The sequence below is a fragment of the Sarcophilus harrisii genome, chromosome 6 (genome assembly GCF_902635505.1).
Source record: "Sarcophilus harrisii chromosome 6, mSarHar1.11, whole genome shotgun sequence".
NCBI classification, from domain to species: domain Eukaryota; kingdom Metazoa; phylum Chordata; class Mammalia; order Dasyuromorphia; family Dasyuridae; genus Sarcophilus; species Sarcophilus harrisii.
Genome location: NC_045431.1, coordinates 244,763,378 through 244,779,150, shown reverse-complemented (window position 1 = coordinate 244,779,150; position 15,773 = coordinate 244,763,378). Strand labels below are relative to the sequence as shown.

General features: G+C 51.7%; 1 protein-coding gene across 1 annotated transcript; it reads left to right on the top strand.

Moving 5' to 3' along the window:
• The first annotated feature begins 13,195 nt into the window (after positions 1-13,195).
• Positions 13,196-14,312, top strand: LRRC10B (leucine rich repeat containing 10B). Its single transcript, XM_031942894.1, has one exon. The coding sequence runs from the start codon at positions 13,263-13,265 to the stop codon at positions 14,265-14,267; it is 1,005 nt and encodes a 334-aa protein (XP_031798754.1). The 5' UTR covers positions 13,196-13,262; the 3' UTR covers positions 14,268-14,312.
• The last annotated feature ends 1,461 nt before the right edge of the window (positions 14,313-15,773 follow it).

Genomic DNA, 15,773 nt, shown 5'->3' with positions numbered 1-15,773 from the left:
TGGATGTAAGTATAAATTATCTGTCCCACATCCAATTAATACATTGAGTACCTTTCTTTATGTCCCTCCTTTTGGGGAGAGTCCCTTAGATTTGTGAGCTATAATCTAATTACTATTATTGAAATCATTCCCAGGGTGCTGGGTTAAGAACTTAATGAGCCACAGGGTATGTGAAAAGAAAGCTATCACCTGAGCCAGGGTCCCCAAGCCCAAACCACCCGATTGGGTATGAACAGGGAAGGAGTGGGGTAGTTCTCTAGCCCACAATTCCAAGCCTTTGTGATCCTGAGCATCTCTCTCTCTCAACCTTGGATTCCCTGTTCTTAAAGGTAAGGACTGGCCAGAATGTTCTCTGAGATCTCACTTTACAGATGGGAAAACTGAGGCTCGGGAAGGTTAATGTGCTAGGAAGGGACTTTGAAAGTCTTTTACTCCATCCTCACATTTTATTGATGGAACAACTGAGCTCCACATAGGTCAAAGCACATCTCTGGTTGGGTAGCTGAGCTGATATCAGAGTTGGATTTGAAGGCAGCTCTCGGACTTCCCCCACAGCCCTTTTCTGTCACAGTAATCACAAGGAGGTGACCTTGGATATAAGTCCTGACGTCTGCTTAGAATGTCCTTGGGCCGGAGATGCATTACCCATCAGATCAGCTAAGGGAAGTCACCACTGGGCAGGGGAGACCAACTCTTGCCAATCCATCCCCTACAAAAAAGTATCTTTTACTTCCAGGAGATCATAGAGCTGGAGCCAGAAGGGACCTCAGAAGGCTTCTAACCAATTCAATATTTTACAGATGAGGAAACTGAGATCCTGGAAGACTGACTTCCTCAAGATCTCACAGGCTCCTAGATCTAGAGCTGGAATCTCTTCAAACTCCTTTACATTACAGTTGAGCCCTGGAAACTGAGGCTGATGGGGGTACCATGTCAGCACTGCCTCCTTTCCTTATACAACATGCCTATAAAATATAGTAGCCCCTTCAAAAGGAAGACTCTTTCCCAAATATTCTTTCACCTTGTACTTAAAAGAAGGAGACAAACAGATATTCCCTGGTGTTGGAGAGATGTGAATTCAGACCCTGATTCTGGCCCTCCCTAGCTGAAAAAGCTCCAGTATCACTTCCTCTCTCCCCACTCTCATTTCGCCTTAGTTTCTTCATCTGAAAAATGGGGAGAATAATACCAAGGCCATCTACTGCACATAGTAGTTAGGAGAAAAAAGTTTGTAGATTTCCAAGTGCCGGAGAAATGTAAGTTTTTTTAAAAATAATTATTTCTCTTTTGGACACTGCCTCGAGCACCCGCAAAGGTGATATTCAGCCTTTCTCTGGCCGGGCTTGCTAGCTGCCCTGGGTCTTTGTTCAGAAGGCAATTCAGCTCCTTCCAAAAGACTACAAAAGTTTTCTTTCCTTTTTCTACTTTACCTAGAACAGTGCTTTGGGCTCAACTGAGCCAGCCCTTCCTGCAGGTGGCTATTGTAGACTCAGACAAAGAGTTTTCCACCCATTTCTGTAGGTACTTTATGAATTTTTTTGGGGGGGAGAGCAGGATGATTATTATTAACCTGTAGCAAGCCCCCACAGTGTGCTGGGCAATGAGAACAGTCTCAAGGTCTGAGTCCTTTCAGTAGGAACACAAAGGGGCCTTCCCAGCGGATGTCTGGGGGTGGCTGCTGGGGTTGCTATGGCAGTGTCCCCATGTGGGCTGCCCCCAGTGGGCCTAGAGCATTGATGGGACAGTGAAAGGCTGAATGATGTGACACACTGTCAAGCTGACACGCGGTGACACATTGGCAGATGAAAAGGCCCCACTGGCAAGTGCTGATGTCCCGGAAGCTGTGTGAGGGATGCTGGGAATAGCTATTCACTTGTATGACTCTGATGATGCACCAGCAGCACCAGATATGGCAAAGCATGGTGAACGTGGAGGAGGGGAGGACCTCCAATTCAATCCTGGGTGGCCTCAGTTTCCTCAAAAAGACAAAAGCCCACCAAGCTGGTTTCCTGGGCACACAGGATTCCCCCCAGGAGGGTGAAGTTGGGCTGCTGGTTGGGGGTGGTGTGTGCCTGTAGCCTGGAGGTTCAGCCCCTGCCTGAGCAAGTGTGAGAACTTTGTTTTCCAGAGACAGATGGAGTTATAGACAACTCTGAACATCCCTCCCCTCATTCTCTTTCTGACCATGTGGAGGGGGAGTCATCTTAGGCAATATTCCTCTGGACAATCAGTTATTTAGAGAAAGAGTCAGACTTACAAACAGGCTGGGGGAGTGTCTGGGGTGATGCAGCCGGCGAACAGTCTGCCATTGCCCGTGTCCCAAATTCGGTACCAATGAATGAGTCCATCTCCCCATGTTGCTGTTTCTGGGTTACTCTGTCCCTGGATGATTCATCTGGACTTTGTCGAAACTGGATTCAGTGAAGGCTTTGGGCAAGATGTGAGGCAATGAGGGAAGTGAAACCTCCTAGCCGCCGCCTCTAGCTGCTGGACGCCTGACCGAGGACAGCTGGGAAAGCTTGTGTTTCCTCTTAAATTGGGATCTGGGAATTTTTCTAGTGGAAAGAGGAGTTTGAACAACTGGAGATATTCCTTGGCTCAGTGGAGGTTTGTCCCGGTGACCTGGTAGGGTAGTTGATCAGTTATGTATCACACAAGAGATGGTGGTGGCAGTGGCGGTGAGGACCAAAGGTAGTGATGGGAGAAATAGTGGCCACAGGAATGATGGTGGGGAAAGGATTGGGGAGAGCATGAAAGGTCATGGAGATGGTGACAGTGTGGATGATGGGGGGATGTCAAGGGAAGAAACGGTGAGAACATTGGGGTTGGCAATGAGGGCCAGGGTGATGGTGGAAGCAGTACTAGTGAGATGGCGATGAGGGCAGGGGTGGTGGGGGCGGGAGGGAGCTATCCATGGTTATGGGAATAGGATGATGACTGATGATAGTAATGGCGATGATGGTGGTAGAAGAGACCATAGGAGTCTCAATGAAGCTAATAGTGGCAAGGACAATGATGTTGGCAGGAGGATGATGATGGTGGAAGAGACCATAGAAGTGACAATGAAGATAATAATGGCAAGGACAGTGAAATGACACTGTGGTCAAGGTGGTGATGCTGGCAGGATGATGATGATGGTGGAAGAGATGGGGCGATGATGGTGCTGGTAATGGATGGAGGCTGGTATGGTGATGGAGATGATAACACTTGAGGTTGTGAGCACTGAACAAGGATTCTAAAGAACTAAATTCGAGCCTCAATGATACCATAAGCCAGCCGTGGGACCTTGGGCACATGCATTTGTAAACTTGTTTCAAGTCTCAGTTTCTTCCTCTTTAAAAATGAAGGGATAGAACTCGATCATTTCTAAGATTTCTTTCCAGTTCAGGAACGAATCTAAGATGGCAATGAGGATATGGTGGTCATGAGAGTGATGGAAATTGCTGGATGGAAAGCATGGGGTGCACCATGTCCCTAGCAAGATCTCATCATCTATGGTGTAAGAGATGTATACCCTGGGCAGAGCGCCCCCATTACCTTTCACAATCAGCAGAGGGGACAGTTTACTCTTTATAAAGCTCTATATACATAAAACCATGAGATTTCCAAGAGGGGTCAAAGGAGTAAGTGAACATTTTGTGTAGGTCCTAGCTTGGACATCAGCAGTTATTCTCCCTCTAACAAGAATAATCCAGAAGATTATTCGTGCTACCTAAAGATTAGTGTTTTCTCCCAGAAAGCAACTGTCTGGTCTTTGCTCTCCAAGGTACTGGAGAAACCAAACTACATTAGTAGTTTGGTCTTCTTTCTTTTCTTTCCTTCTTTCCTTCCTTCCTTCCTTCCTTCCTTCCTTCCTTCCTTCCTTCCTTCCTTCCTTCCTTCCTTCCTTCCTTCCTTCCTTCCTTCCTTCCTTCCTTCCTTCCTTCCTTCCTTCTTTCTTCTTTCTTTCTTTCTTTCTTTCTTTCTTTCTTTCTTTCTTTCTTTCTTTCTTTCTTCCTTCTTTCTTTTCTTTTCTTTGGCAATTGGGGTTAAGTGACTTGCCCAAGGTCACATAGCTAGGAAGTGTTAAGTGTTTGAGATCACATTTGAACTCAGGTCCTCCTGACTTCAGGGCTGATGCTCTATCCACTGCACCACCTAGCTGCCCCAGTTTGGAAGTTTTTCAATCGTGTCTGACTCTTCCTGACTCCACTTGGGGCTTTCTTGGTGGAGATATTGCCAATTCATTTTCCAGCTCATTTTACACATGAGGAAACTGAGGCAGACAGGGTTAAATGACTTGCTAATACCTATCACAGTTAATAAGGGTCTGAATTTGGGAAGATGAGTCTGGTGTTTTATGCACTATGGCTCTTGAGGTCTGGGCTCTTTGAGCAAAAGGATGCTACATATTCCTTCCTCCTAGAGACCTTGTCCCCTGGGCCTCAGCATTGGGGCCAGATGCCTTCCCAGCAGCTCTGCCCTCCACCCAGAGACCAAGCAAGTAGGCAAGGCCTCAGGCAGAGTCTGAATTACCTCTCTCTCTCTCTCCCTTTCACACACACACACACACACCCACACCCACACACACACACACACACACAGCTGGCCCTCTTGACTTTTCACGGCTGGGATGCACAAATGTTCTCTGGGCTCAGCCCCCTCCACCCTGGTCCTCTTGGTCTTTTCTGGCCCGGCTTGATGAAGCTTCCCTGTCTCCACACTCCCTGCACCCCTCTTCGGTTTTCGCTTCTCTGCATAATGAAGTCCAGACTCTGCATTTGGTTCTCTCCTACATAAGCAAGCCTGCTGTTTGTGTGAGGGATGATTACGACGAGTCTTGTACCTTTTCAGTCGAGAACATGCTGTACGGGGAGAGACAGTTTGTGGATGCTCTCGGGTCTACTCTACCTCCTGCCTAGAGTTGAGCAGAAAGTTCAGTTCAAATGAAAAGAAAGAAGGAATGAATGAGAAAGCACGGAGGGGGGCACTCGTTATGTTCTTAGGATTATGTCGGTCCAATGGAAAGAGTCTACCTCTAGTCAAGAGAACTGAATTCAGATCCCACTCAGCCTTGGTTTCCCCATCCATAAAAGGAAACGGTTGGACCAAATGGTCTTCTGCCTCTTTATCTATGAGGACAAATCCACGAGTGACCCACGAACCAAAATGCCCAGGAAGCTGGACAGCTCCAATTGCCAAGAGCTAATGTACTGACTAGTCTTCTCTACTGGACCATAAGCTTCTTGAGGACCAGTCTACTTTCCATTTTGGGCTTTGTGTCTGTAGTTCAAACAGATCATGTGATGGTCATGAGTGGACCTTGCAATTTATAGGTCCCGAGTTTGAGTGTCACCTTTGACACATACTAGGCAAATCATCTTGCTTCTAAGATTATAGTATCTGACTAAGTGCCCAGTGGAGAAAGTGCTTTCCCTAAAGTCCCTGAAGCCAATGAAATCACAGCTCTAGGACCCACCCATCTTCCAAAGTGACCTGCATGTAGTAGGTACTTAATGTTTGTTGTGGAAACATGTAGTAATAAAATAAGATTGGTGATGATGAGAGCAGTGGTAGTGGCGCCTTCTAGTAAAACTGGTTTATTTGTCTTCTCTCTGCCATGATTTTGTGCCATGTCCCATGTGCCCTTCCTCCTCCCCATTGGCTCATCTTGTGGGGGACTTTTTTTGAACTCCTAGATCCTTTAATCATCCCTCTCTATATAACATGTCTACATCTCAGTCAGTCATACTCATTCCGTTTTCTCCCATTAAAGCCTCCTTGAGGATGCCGCTTCCTATTTGTTTCTGTGTCCCCAAGTGCCTGGCATACAGAAGGTGCTAAATAAGTGCTTCTTGGTTGAATCGGATGATGATGGAGGTACCCTTCACAGTAATAGGATGTTGCCGCTGGTGGTAACAGAGATGATGGTGGGTGATGTTACCCATCATGCTCATGGTGATCAGGATGACATTGACGGTCAGGTAGATGATGTGCTAATGGCGATGGCAAGAAGTCAGTATGATTGTGTGACTCTCAAATAGCAATTTGCTTCTCTTCTTTCTGACTTGGTTTCGTGTGTCACTGAGGGAATGGGACTCTTGGGTTTCAATATCCGACACGGGGAAGGGTATTGAGTTGCTCTGGGAGCACCTGAGAAGCAGCCATTTCTCATCTCTGGTTTCTGAGCTGGCCCCTTCAGGAGAATGACCTCAGCTGGCAGCTCCTCCATGTTCTCAGGGTAATGGCTTGGGCAGTGCATGAACTCATGAGAAAAGGCAGCCCAGGAGAGCAAAAGCCCCTGGGTTCAGGTCCCAACCCTAACCACTTATTAGTGTTAATCACTTAATCTGTGCCTCAGTTTCCCCATGTATAAAACAGGAATAAATAGTGCATTCATTGCTTACCTCACATATTGCTGGAAAGAAAGTGCTTTGTAGTTCAGACTGCATGAATGAAGGGAAATATATCAAATATACACTATCTACAAAATCTTTTGGTTCTGTTTATATCCCATTAAATACAATTTTCTCTTTTGTTTAATTTTTTTTTTGGAAAAGCTAACCCTATAGCTAGATGGTTCGGTGGACAGAGAGCACCAGCCCTGAAATCAGGAGGACCTGAGTTCAAATCTGACCTCAGAAACTTATTAACACTTCCTAGCTGTGTGACCCTGGGCAAGTTATTTAACCCCAACTGTCTCAGGGGGAAAAAAAGTTAACCCTAGCTTTACATGCTAACTTTATTTAGCTTTTTCATGACAGGGAGGGAGGGTGCTGGGAGAATTAACACTTGAACTTTTTAAAGGAGGCTAATGCTCTGGGCCCAAAGTGACTACTTCATCTTGAAATCTCTATCCATCAATCTCCAGGAACTTTAGCTGAGAGGCTCAGTGATCCAGGGGCACTTTTGCCTTCTGTTTTCTGAGCTTGTTTCTTCTTTCTGAGCTCCCAGGACCATCCCACAAGCTTGAGGCCTTAGAAATATCCGAAAGCCCAGGTGGGTGAGATCCCAGGAGGGAGCGCTCCTGGTTCTGGTGCTGCTGTTCATCTGGAGACCATGGGGATGGGTCAAGCCTTTGAAGGTGAGAGAGGAAGGGGCAGGGGAAGGTGGGAAGGCCTAGATTGTTTCATCGTACCCAGCCAGACTCCATCTACCTTATTTTATTCAGTGATTTATTAGCCAATTGGTCTAGGGGTACCTGGAGTCTCCACCATAGCCCTGAACCCTGTTTAAATGTCTAGTTCTAGGGGTAGAACTATAGTTCACAAAAAGATGTAAACAAGAGCTTTTCTCTCTAAACCCACCCCCTATCCCACCCCTTCATGGACCCTGTCCTCAACTAAGAGGAAGGAGAGAGTAAACAAATGACTAGTTAGGTCCCAGATACAATCTGGGAAGATTATAGACCCTCTAAACTCCTAAGATCTAAGAATAAGAGGAAAATAACAAAGAAACACATAAAGGAGCAATCTATTTCCTAATCCCCATTGAGCTACTTCTCTACATCTTATATAAAAATTGCTGCTATCTTCCATTTTGATATTTACAGAACTCTCTCTAGATTATCCTTGTCCCAACCTTGCTCCAGGGTACCTTAAGTTTAAGAATATTCCCTGTGGGATTGTCCTTTTGAACACGTTAGCTCATAAGCCCCCACTAGTGTACTTCTCATTAACAACCAGCCACTAGATATAGCTCTTAGCAAAGACATTTATTAAATTGGAATAGTGAAATGGTAGCTACAAAACCTTCCTTCCATCAATCTGATAAATATTATACAGTGTGTGTGTATGTGTGTGTGTGTTCTTTGAGAAGATTGGACTCAAACTTTAAATATAGTGATAGTGAAACACAGAGGTAGAGCAGTCTGACAAAAACAATATGTCAACCAAGTCTGACAGTGACATACCCAGAATTCTCCACTTTATATAAAAAGGAGAGGCTGCAGCCTTTTCGGTTCTTAAAGGTATGAGTCAAAATGACAAACACTGCACAAAATAATAAAACTGCTTTCCTAAAAAAAAAAAAAGAAAGAAAAAGGTGAGGCATTAAAAACATGGCTCACTATGGCACCATTGTTCACTGACAAATTACAATCTATTGGTTTATAGATTCTGGAGCTGGAACAGATCTCAGAAGTCATTGATCCAACCCCTTCATTTTAGAGGTGAAGAAACTAAATCCCAAAGAGATATTTCCTTGCATAAGGTCCCCTAAGGAGTAGCAGAGCTGGGAAGGTCCTCACCTCCTGAGCCCGATGCCCTTTGGCTGGGCCATCTGGAGTCTGAGTTCTAAGTCTGGTGCATCCTGGCTCTGTAGCCATCGGTAACCGCTCAGATTGGAGGGTGCGTTGGGGGTGCTGACCTGCCTCGGTGAAGGGAATCTTCACCCTGATGAAATTGTGGCTCTGGCCCCTATTTCCTCCCCACCCCACAAAATGGTTAAGGAAATGTAATTAATTCTGAGAGGCTATTTAAGCTATTTGGTTAAGGAAACATAATTAATTAATGATCAGGGAAACATAATTAATTCTGAGAGGCTATTTAGAAAGAGTGTGTGTGTGTGTGTGTGTGTGTGTGTGTGTGTGTGTAGGAAGGGGGAGGTTAGAAGGGTAGGAGAGGGGGGTGCAGACACAAAGAGAACCTTGAATCTCTGGCATGTTCCCAATGAGGAGAAAGACTGACAGGGGTCTGATCCCTTGGGCATTACTCATAAGCTCAGCTTCCCAACCAGGGGTACGGCCCATTTTGTGGCAATAGGAAATGGCTCTCCTTTACTGTTTCGATTTCTCAGAGGCTGGGGCCTCAGTTTCCCCAATTTGGAGAGGAGAAATGGAAGGGAGAGGCCTATACTGGGGGGGGGGGGGCAGGTATTGGTTAGTTCCGCTTCTCCAAGGCTTTGGGACCTGCTGTGTGACGCCCAGGTGATTCATCATCATTATTCTCATGGCTGGCAGCCTGAGTGGGCCCAGAACATTAGCACATCCTACCTTTCTCCTGCAGGGAAGAGCCCGGTGGGAGGCAGAGGTACAGAATTAACCGAGGGGAAGAGAATGGGCTGCGTGTGCGTGTGCTGGCACTCCCCCGGGGTGGCTGCCCGGGAGCCTGATGTGCCTCTGCCCCCGGCTCCTGGCACGTAGGGCTGCCCACCTCAGCTCTAGTTAGTGAATCTGCCCAGGAGGCCCCTCGCTCTTCCATAGCCCACAGAGCTTCAGAAAGTGCTGCCATATCGTTGGGGAGGGAGGATTCTGGACCTGAGGCATTGGGGACAGGGTACAAGGAGCTGTGAGTGTTTGAAAGGGACTAGAAGCAAGTAGGTGTGTGTACATGAGGGAGGGATGTGTACATGGTGGGGGGGGGGGAATCAGGGAAGACTGCATGGAGGAGGTGTCATTGGAGCTAAGCTTCCAAGGTAAGTTGTTCTCATAGAATCAGAGACTCAGAGGGGCCCAGCCCTAGAAAGAGAAAATGCCAGAAACCATCAAATCTGACCCCCTCATTTTACAGACAGGGAAACTGAGGTCTAGGAAGGCTAAAAAAATTGAGTGATACAAGCAGGGTGTGAAATCAGACTCAAAACCAGGCCGGGCTGGATCTCTTAAGGGATCACTGACATCAAGAAGCAGGGGAGACCTTACTGGTCCTTTAGTTTAAAAATGAGGAAACTGAGTCACAAAGAAGATGTCACGTACCCTGGTTCACAGGACTAGTAAGTGGCAGAGCGCTACGTCAGAGATCAGAGACAGAGCCTCCCATGTGTTCCACAGCGAGCACAGCCCCGATAGGTTCTAGACGCCATATTTTAGGAAGGGCTTTGACAAGGGAAGAGCTTCCTGAGGGCAAGGGGCATCGTGCCACAGCGGAGTAACCTGAAGGGCCCAGAAATGTTTAGTTTAGAGGATGCTGGGACAAGGCTGTCACTGTCACATGGCAGAGGGCACAGACCTGTGTGGTCTGGCCCCAGAGGGCAGAACCAGGGCCAACTGGCCCAGGGAAGTGCAGCCCATTTTGTAAGAAAAATCCTCCCAGCAATGAAACTAGGACACAGCTTCCAAAGTGCCAGGAATCGCATCGGAACCCTCCTGAGGCCGTGGGGCATCTGTGGGTCCGGGTGCTGCTGGTCCAGTTCCCTCCAGCTCCAGAGGGAGAGAAGCGGTGCCCAGGGACCCGGCCTGGCCCTCAGGACAGGGTGCCCCCCTTCCCTAGTCCTTCTGACCCTGTCTCACACTGTCCATAGTGGCAATAGAGAGACACTTCCCTCAGGCTCACATTGGGTGCCTTTCCTGAGCATGTGCAGTCCCAAGGTTGCTTCTACCCACAGGCAGACAAAAAGGGGCCACTGGAAGCACAATATAATACAGCCTGATGAGAGAGTCCTAACCTTGGGCTTCAGGGCCCCCTTCACTCCCTGGGACTGGAGATTGCCCCAGATTGGCTCCGGAGCTGTGGCCCCTGGGTAAGCGCTATCCCCCCCTGTCTCCCTTCCCATAGGCTTTTCATTTTCAGAGGGAGTAGCCTGAATGGCAGGTTGTAATTACATCATCTTCCCCCTCAACTCTCCCTTCTTTTATACTTCCCTATTTCTGATAGAGGCGCCCCCCCCCAGCTCCCACCCAGAGAAGGAACTCCTGTGGAGAAGGGGCCAGCAGCTCCTGCTGCCACCAGCCACACTAGCCTCACAAGCAGCCCCCAACACAGCAAGGAAGGGCCATTTATGAGGCACCACCTGCACCCCGAACACCATCTCCTCTGCTGGAAACAACCGCAAAAATAGCAAGTGCTCTTGGGTAGGTCACACAAATATAATAAAGATGGCAATACTAATCTGCTTATTTAGGGCTAAGCCAACCAAACTCCCAAGAAACTATTTTACTGACCTAGAAAAAAGAACAATTGGAAAAATATCAAGTGCTCTTAGATAGGTCGGGTGAATATATAATAAAGATGGCAACACTAATCTATTTATTTAGACTATTTAGACTAAACTAATCTACTTATTTAGTGCTATGCCAAACCCCCAGAAACCATTTTTACTGACCCAGAAAAAAGAACAATTGGAAAAATAGCAAGTGCTCTTGGATAGGTCGGTCGGGTGACTATAATAAAGATGGCAACACTAATCTACTTATTTAGTGCTAAACCAATCAAACTCCCAAGAAATATTTTACTGATCTAGAAAAAAGAACAACAAAATTCATCTGGAAGAACAAAAGGTCAAGGATTTCAAGGGAATGAATGAACACCCTCTCTCTCACATCCTGATGGCTGCAGCCCAGGACCCTGAGCCCAAGCTGGAGCCCTGCCCAGCAGCCCGGACCACTGGATCTGCTTCCAGTCGGTCCCTCACAGCCAGGAGCCACTTTCCGTGACGCCACCAGCATCAACAGCCAGGAGTGGCAGCTCCGCTGGCCCATCAGCCCTCCCTCCAACCCAGCCTTTGAAGGTCTTCTCTTGAGCCCCCTGCCCTCCTGCAAGCTGGCAGCTGCTTCTGGGAGAAAGGCAGCCACAGCCTAGTGAAGCCTGGGAAAAGAAAGTTCCCGCTACCAACGCCTTTGGCACTGTCAAATGGTTCAACAGCAGAAACTGATACGATTTTATCAGTGGAAATGACATTAACGAATTACCATCTGCTTTGCCTCTTCCCTAAGGATTATGGGACCTTTCCATCTGTCCTGCCGCTGAAACTTTCCATCTGTTCTGGGCTCCCCCATTAGAACGTGAACTCCCAGAGAGCACTGTTCCATTTGTACCCAAAGACCTCAGCGCTCATTCATATGTCACTCATCCTCTCTGACTCAGTTTCCTCCTCGGTATCGTAAGGTCTCCGGTCCCCTGTGCTTGGGACCGTCTCTGTTCTGGGATCCTTTCCAGCGTGGCCATTTATGGGATACTGATTTCAAAGGGGCACTGGGAGTCATTTGAGTACTTTCCAGCGAGGCCATTTATGGGATACTGAGTTTGAAGGGACACTGGGTGCCAGTCAAGTACAACCTCCCCTCCCAGATGAGCTCAGAGGCAGGGACAAGTGAATTAGCACCCAGGGTCTCAGCTCTAACATGACAGCATTTGAACCCAGCTCAAAGGGAAGCCTCAGCTTCTCTGCTTTTTGGCTCCTAGGATCCCGGACCTTTGAAGGCCGGACCCTTGCCCTCAGGAACCTCCCCGGAAGCTGTTCTGTTCTAAGATCTTCCCAAGCTCAGGCACTTCCATGTTCTAGGAAGCGTTACGGGTTAATTGTGGTGATGTCTGGAACTGGCTGAAGTTGAATACAGAGAGAATTCATCGATTTGTCAGTTTATTTATTTATTTTTTTTTAGCTCTGGTGTAATTGGGAGAGGAAGGGGGTGGGGAGGGCGGACTGGGACAAGTGGCACGTGGGCTACTTGGCTGAGCCATGCCCGGGATTCATGTAAACTACAGAAGGGACCGCGCCGAGGAGGAGTGGGTAAGAAGGCCAGAGCTCGAAGGGATGCGAGTAGGGCGGCGTGGGGTACCTGCGGGCCCGGGCGCTGCTGGTCTGGTTCCCTCCAGCTCCAGAGGCAGGGAGGCGGTGCCCAGGGACCGGGACCGGCCCTCGGGAGGGGGCGCCCCCCTTCCCTAGTCTAACTCCCGCCCCTCTCTCTTCCTCCCTCCCTCTCATTGGCAGCTGGAACCGCGTCGGGGGGTTTCCATGGCGACGGGTCGCTAAGCATCAAGTCTGTGGGAACCGGAGTCAGACAGTGCGAGCGGGGGAGTCCCGGAGGGCGATCGGGAGACTGGCGGCGGGCAGCCCGGCGGCGCCTCCCCTCCCGTCCCGGGGGCTGGGACCGGGGGGCTGGATCGGACCGGGAGGGGGGCAAGCTCCTTCGGGGCGGGGGCGGAGAGGGATGACTGGGAGGGCGGAGCGGGCTTCTGGAACCCTGCTTGGAGAGCTGGATTAGGACAGGTGGGCGCAACCTGGTCCTGGGCGGGCGGGAGCCTCCCGAGACCTGGGTGGAGGGGAGGGCCGGAGCTCTGTCAGGGGGCTCTGGTGGAACAGGACTGGAGAGGGAAGGCAGCCCCATCCCTGGCGCGGAGCCAGGTCAGGAAGGGACAGCCGGGCTGGGCAGTCTCCGGCGGGGGGCGGGGGCGGGGGCGGGAGGAGGCAGCGAGAGCCCGCCTGGGAGGGGGGGGGGCGGACGCTGAGGAGCGCGGGCCGGGCCGGGGCGGGGGCGGGAGGCTGGCAGCCGGGCGGGGGCCCGAGCGCGGGCAGGGCGCCCGCCGCCGGCGGCCCCCGCTGCTCCCGGGGGCCATGAGCGCAGGATGGGCATCGCCGAGTCCACGCTGGACGAGCTGCCGTCGGACGTGGCGGAGCAGCTGAGCAACGGCGAGCAGCTGCTGGAGCTGAGCGGGCGGCGGCTGCGGCGCCTGCCCGCCTCGGTGTGCGCCCTGCTCGGCCTGCAGAGGCTCTACATCAGCGGCACGGGCCTGCGCGAGCTGCCCGACGAGATCGAGGAGCTGCGCGAGCTGCGCATCCTGGCGCTGGACTTCAACAAGCTGGAGCACGTGCCCGAGGCGCTGTGCCGCCTGCCGCGCCTCAGCCGCCTCTACCTGGGCAGCAACCGGCTGCTGGGGCTGCCCGCCGACTTCGCGCAGCTGCAGAGCCTGCGCTGCCTCTGGCTCGAGGGCAACTACGTGCGGCGCTTCCCGCGCGCGCTGCTCAGCATGCCGGCGCTCCAGTCCCTGCAGCTGGGCGACAACCGGCTGCGCGGCCTGCCCGCCGAGCTGCCCAGCATGGTGGGCCTGCGCGGCCTCTGGCTCTACGGCAACCGGCTCGAGGTCTTCCCCAACGTGCTGCTGCGCATGGGCCGCCTGCGCATCCTCGACGTGGACCGCAACCAGCTGGGCGGCTTCCCGGACCTGCGGCCGCTGCGCGGGCTGCGCGTCTTCTCCTACGACCACAACCCGGTCACGGGCCCCCCGCGGGTCCTCGACACCGTCTTCCTGGTGGGCGAGGGCGCCGTGGAGCGTATGGCGGAGCGCGACGAGCCGCCGCCGCCGCCCCGGCCCCCGCGCCCCCGTCCAGCCCCGGCCCCTGCCCGGGCGCCCAGTCCTCCGCCCGCCGTGCGCGCGGAGGGGAGGGAGGACGAGGAGGTGGAGGAGGACGAGGAGGAGGCGCGCGAACTGGACCGGGAGGAGGAAGAGGAGGAGGAGGAGCTGCAGGAGGAGGAGCAGGAGGAGGAGGAGGAGGAGGAGGAGGAGGTTGCTCTCTGTGTAGGGCACAAGCCCCCGGGCCTAGGGATCTCCAGGAAAGGCGAGCCCACCTGAGCCCCCCAGGCCCTGACTCACTCGACTTTGCTTCTTTCCAGGCCCCTGCAGGTACCTGGGAACCGGTAACAGCCGCCCTCCGTGGCTACCCGCAGCATAGCCCACCCACTGCTTGGGGGAGTCGGCCCTGCCCCGCCGGGCATCGGCTTCCTTCCGAGGCCCAAAGGGACACCCCTCTCTCCTCCCTCCTGGGTCTCAAACCACGGCTCCCCTCTGGCGAATGTCCCCGCTAGGGCCTCCCGAGCTGCCGGTGGCTTTGGGGCCATCAAATCTCACTGGGTCTGGGGAGGCCCATCAGCCATTCTTCCCATCGGGCACTTCCTTCCTCTTCCCCTAAGGGTCACTACCTCTCAGGGGGCGTCCCCTAGAAATATCCTGCCCTGCAGGGACTGGAAACTGGAACCTTCCTGCAGAAGGGGCAGTTTGCCTCTGCCTAGAGCTGGGACATGCTAAGCAGGCTAGGTGGGCGTGATGGGTAAGGAGGACCGGAGTTCTGTGGGCCTGGAGGCCAGCAAAGGCCTGTGTTTGGCATTGTAACACCTCCATCCCTCCACTGGGATCCTACATACCTCTTCAGGCTGCTGGTCTTAAGACCTGCCGCTTAACCAGTATTCAGCAACAAGGAAAGGAAGTCCCATGCCCCATTTTTCTCAAACCCTTGGCCTTCTGGAGTTTGGAGTGTCACTGGCTCTCCCCCAGCCCCCCGATAAGGAGCCGTTCCTCCCAGCTGTCAAGTTTGAAAAGAAGCCGGCATGGCCATGTTGCGCCTGTGCCAGGCCTCCAGTTCGGGCTCCCTTTGCCCCCCGGAAAGGTTCTCTGTATGGTGGCGATCCGGCAGGGATGCTGCCGCTCCCCGGCTGCCTGCTCTTTCCATGCCCATACATGGGCACATCTGGGACAACTGCTATAGAGCAGGAGAGGATGGGACCAGCTGGCCCCGCCTCCCTCCCGGGCCAGGGGCAGCCCCGGTCCCTTGCCCTCTCCCCTTCCCTTTGGCCAGGACCACATCTGGATCATCAGCGCAATAAAGGGAAGATAATTGCTGGGGCCGAGGGGGCTGGGGGTAACTCAGGGACACTGTTAGGGGCACAGCAACTGAGTGGAAGAAGGATAATCTTTAAAAGAAATTTATGTCTGTAAACATAAATTATATTTCCTGGAGAAAGAATCCTTGTTTCCCACGTGCCTGTTTATTTATAAGCCCTGGGAGAGTGCTGGGCTCTGGTGAATGTGTATCTTTCTGCTGCTCTCTCTGGTGGCCTGGCCAGCTTTGGACCTTTCCCTGTCATCCTCCTCCCCCACTCCCCCAGCCCTGCCATCTGTCTGTCCAGGTTCAGAACCGGGTGCCAGGTATCACCACTTGGCTCTCCTTCCATCTGAGCCGGCTCTTGTAGGTCCAGCCAAGTGCTGGCCCACTCGGCCTCCTCGTCAGCCTGCGTTCTGCTGCTTTTGGGCAGCTCAGCTCTGCTCTGTGGTGGGGCAGCCTGGATTCAGATGGTCTAGACC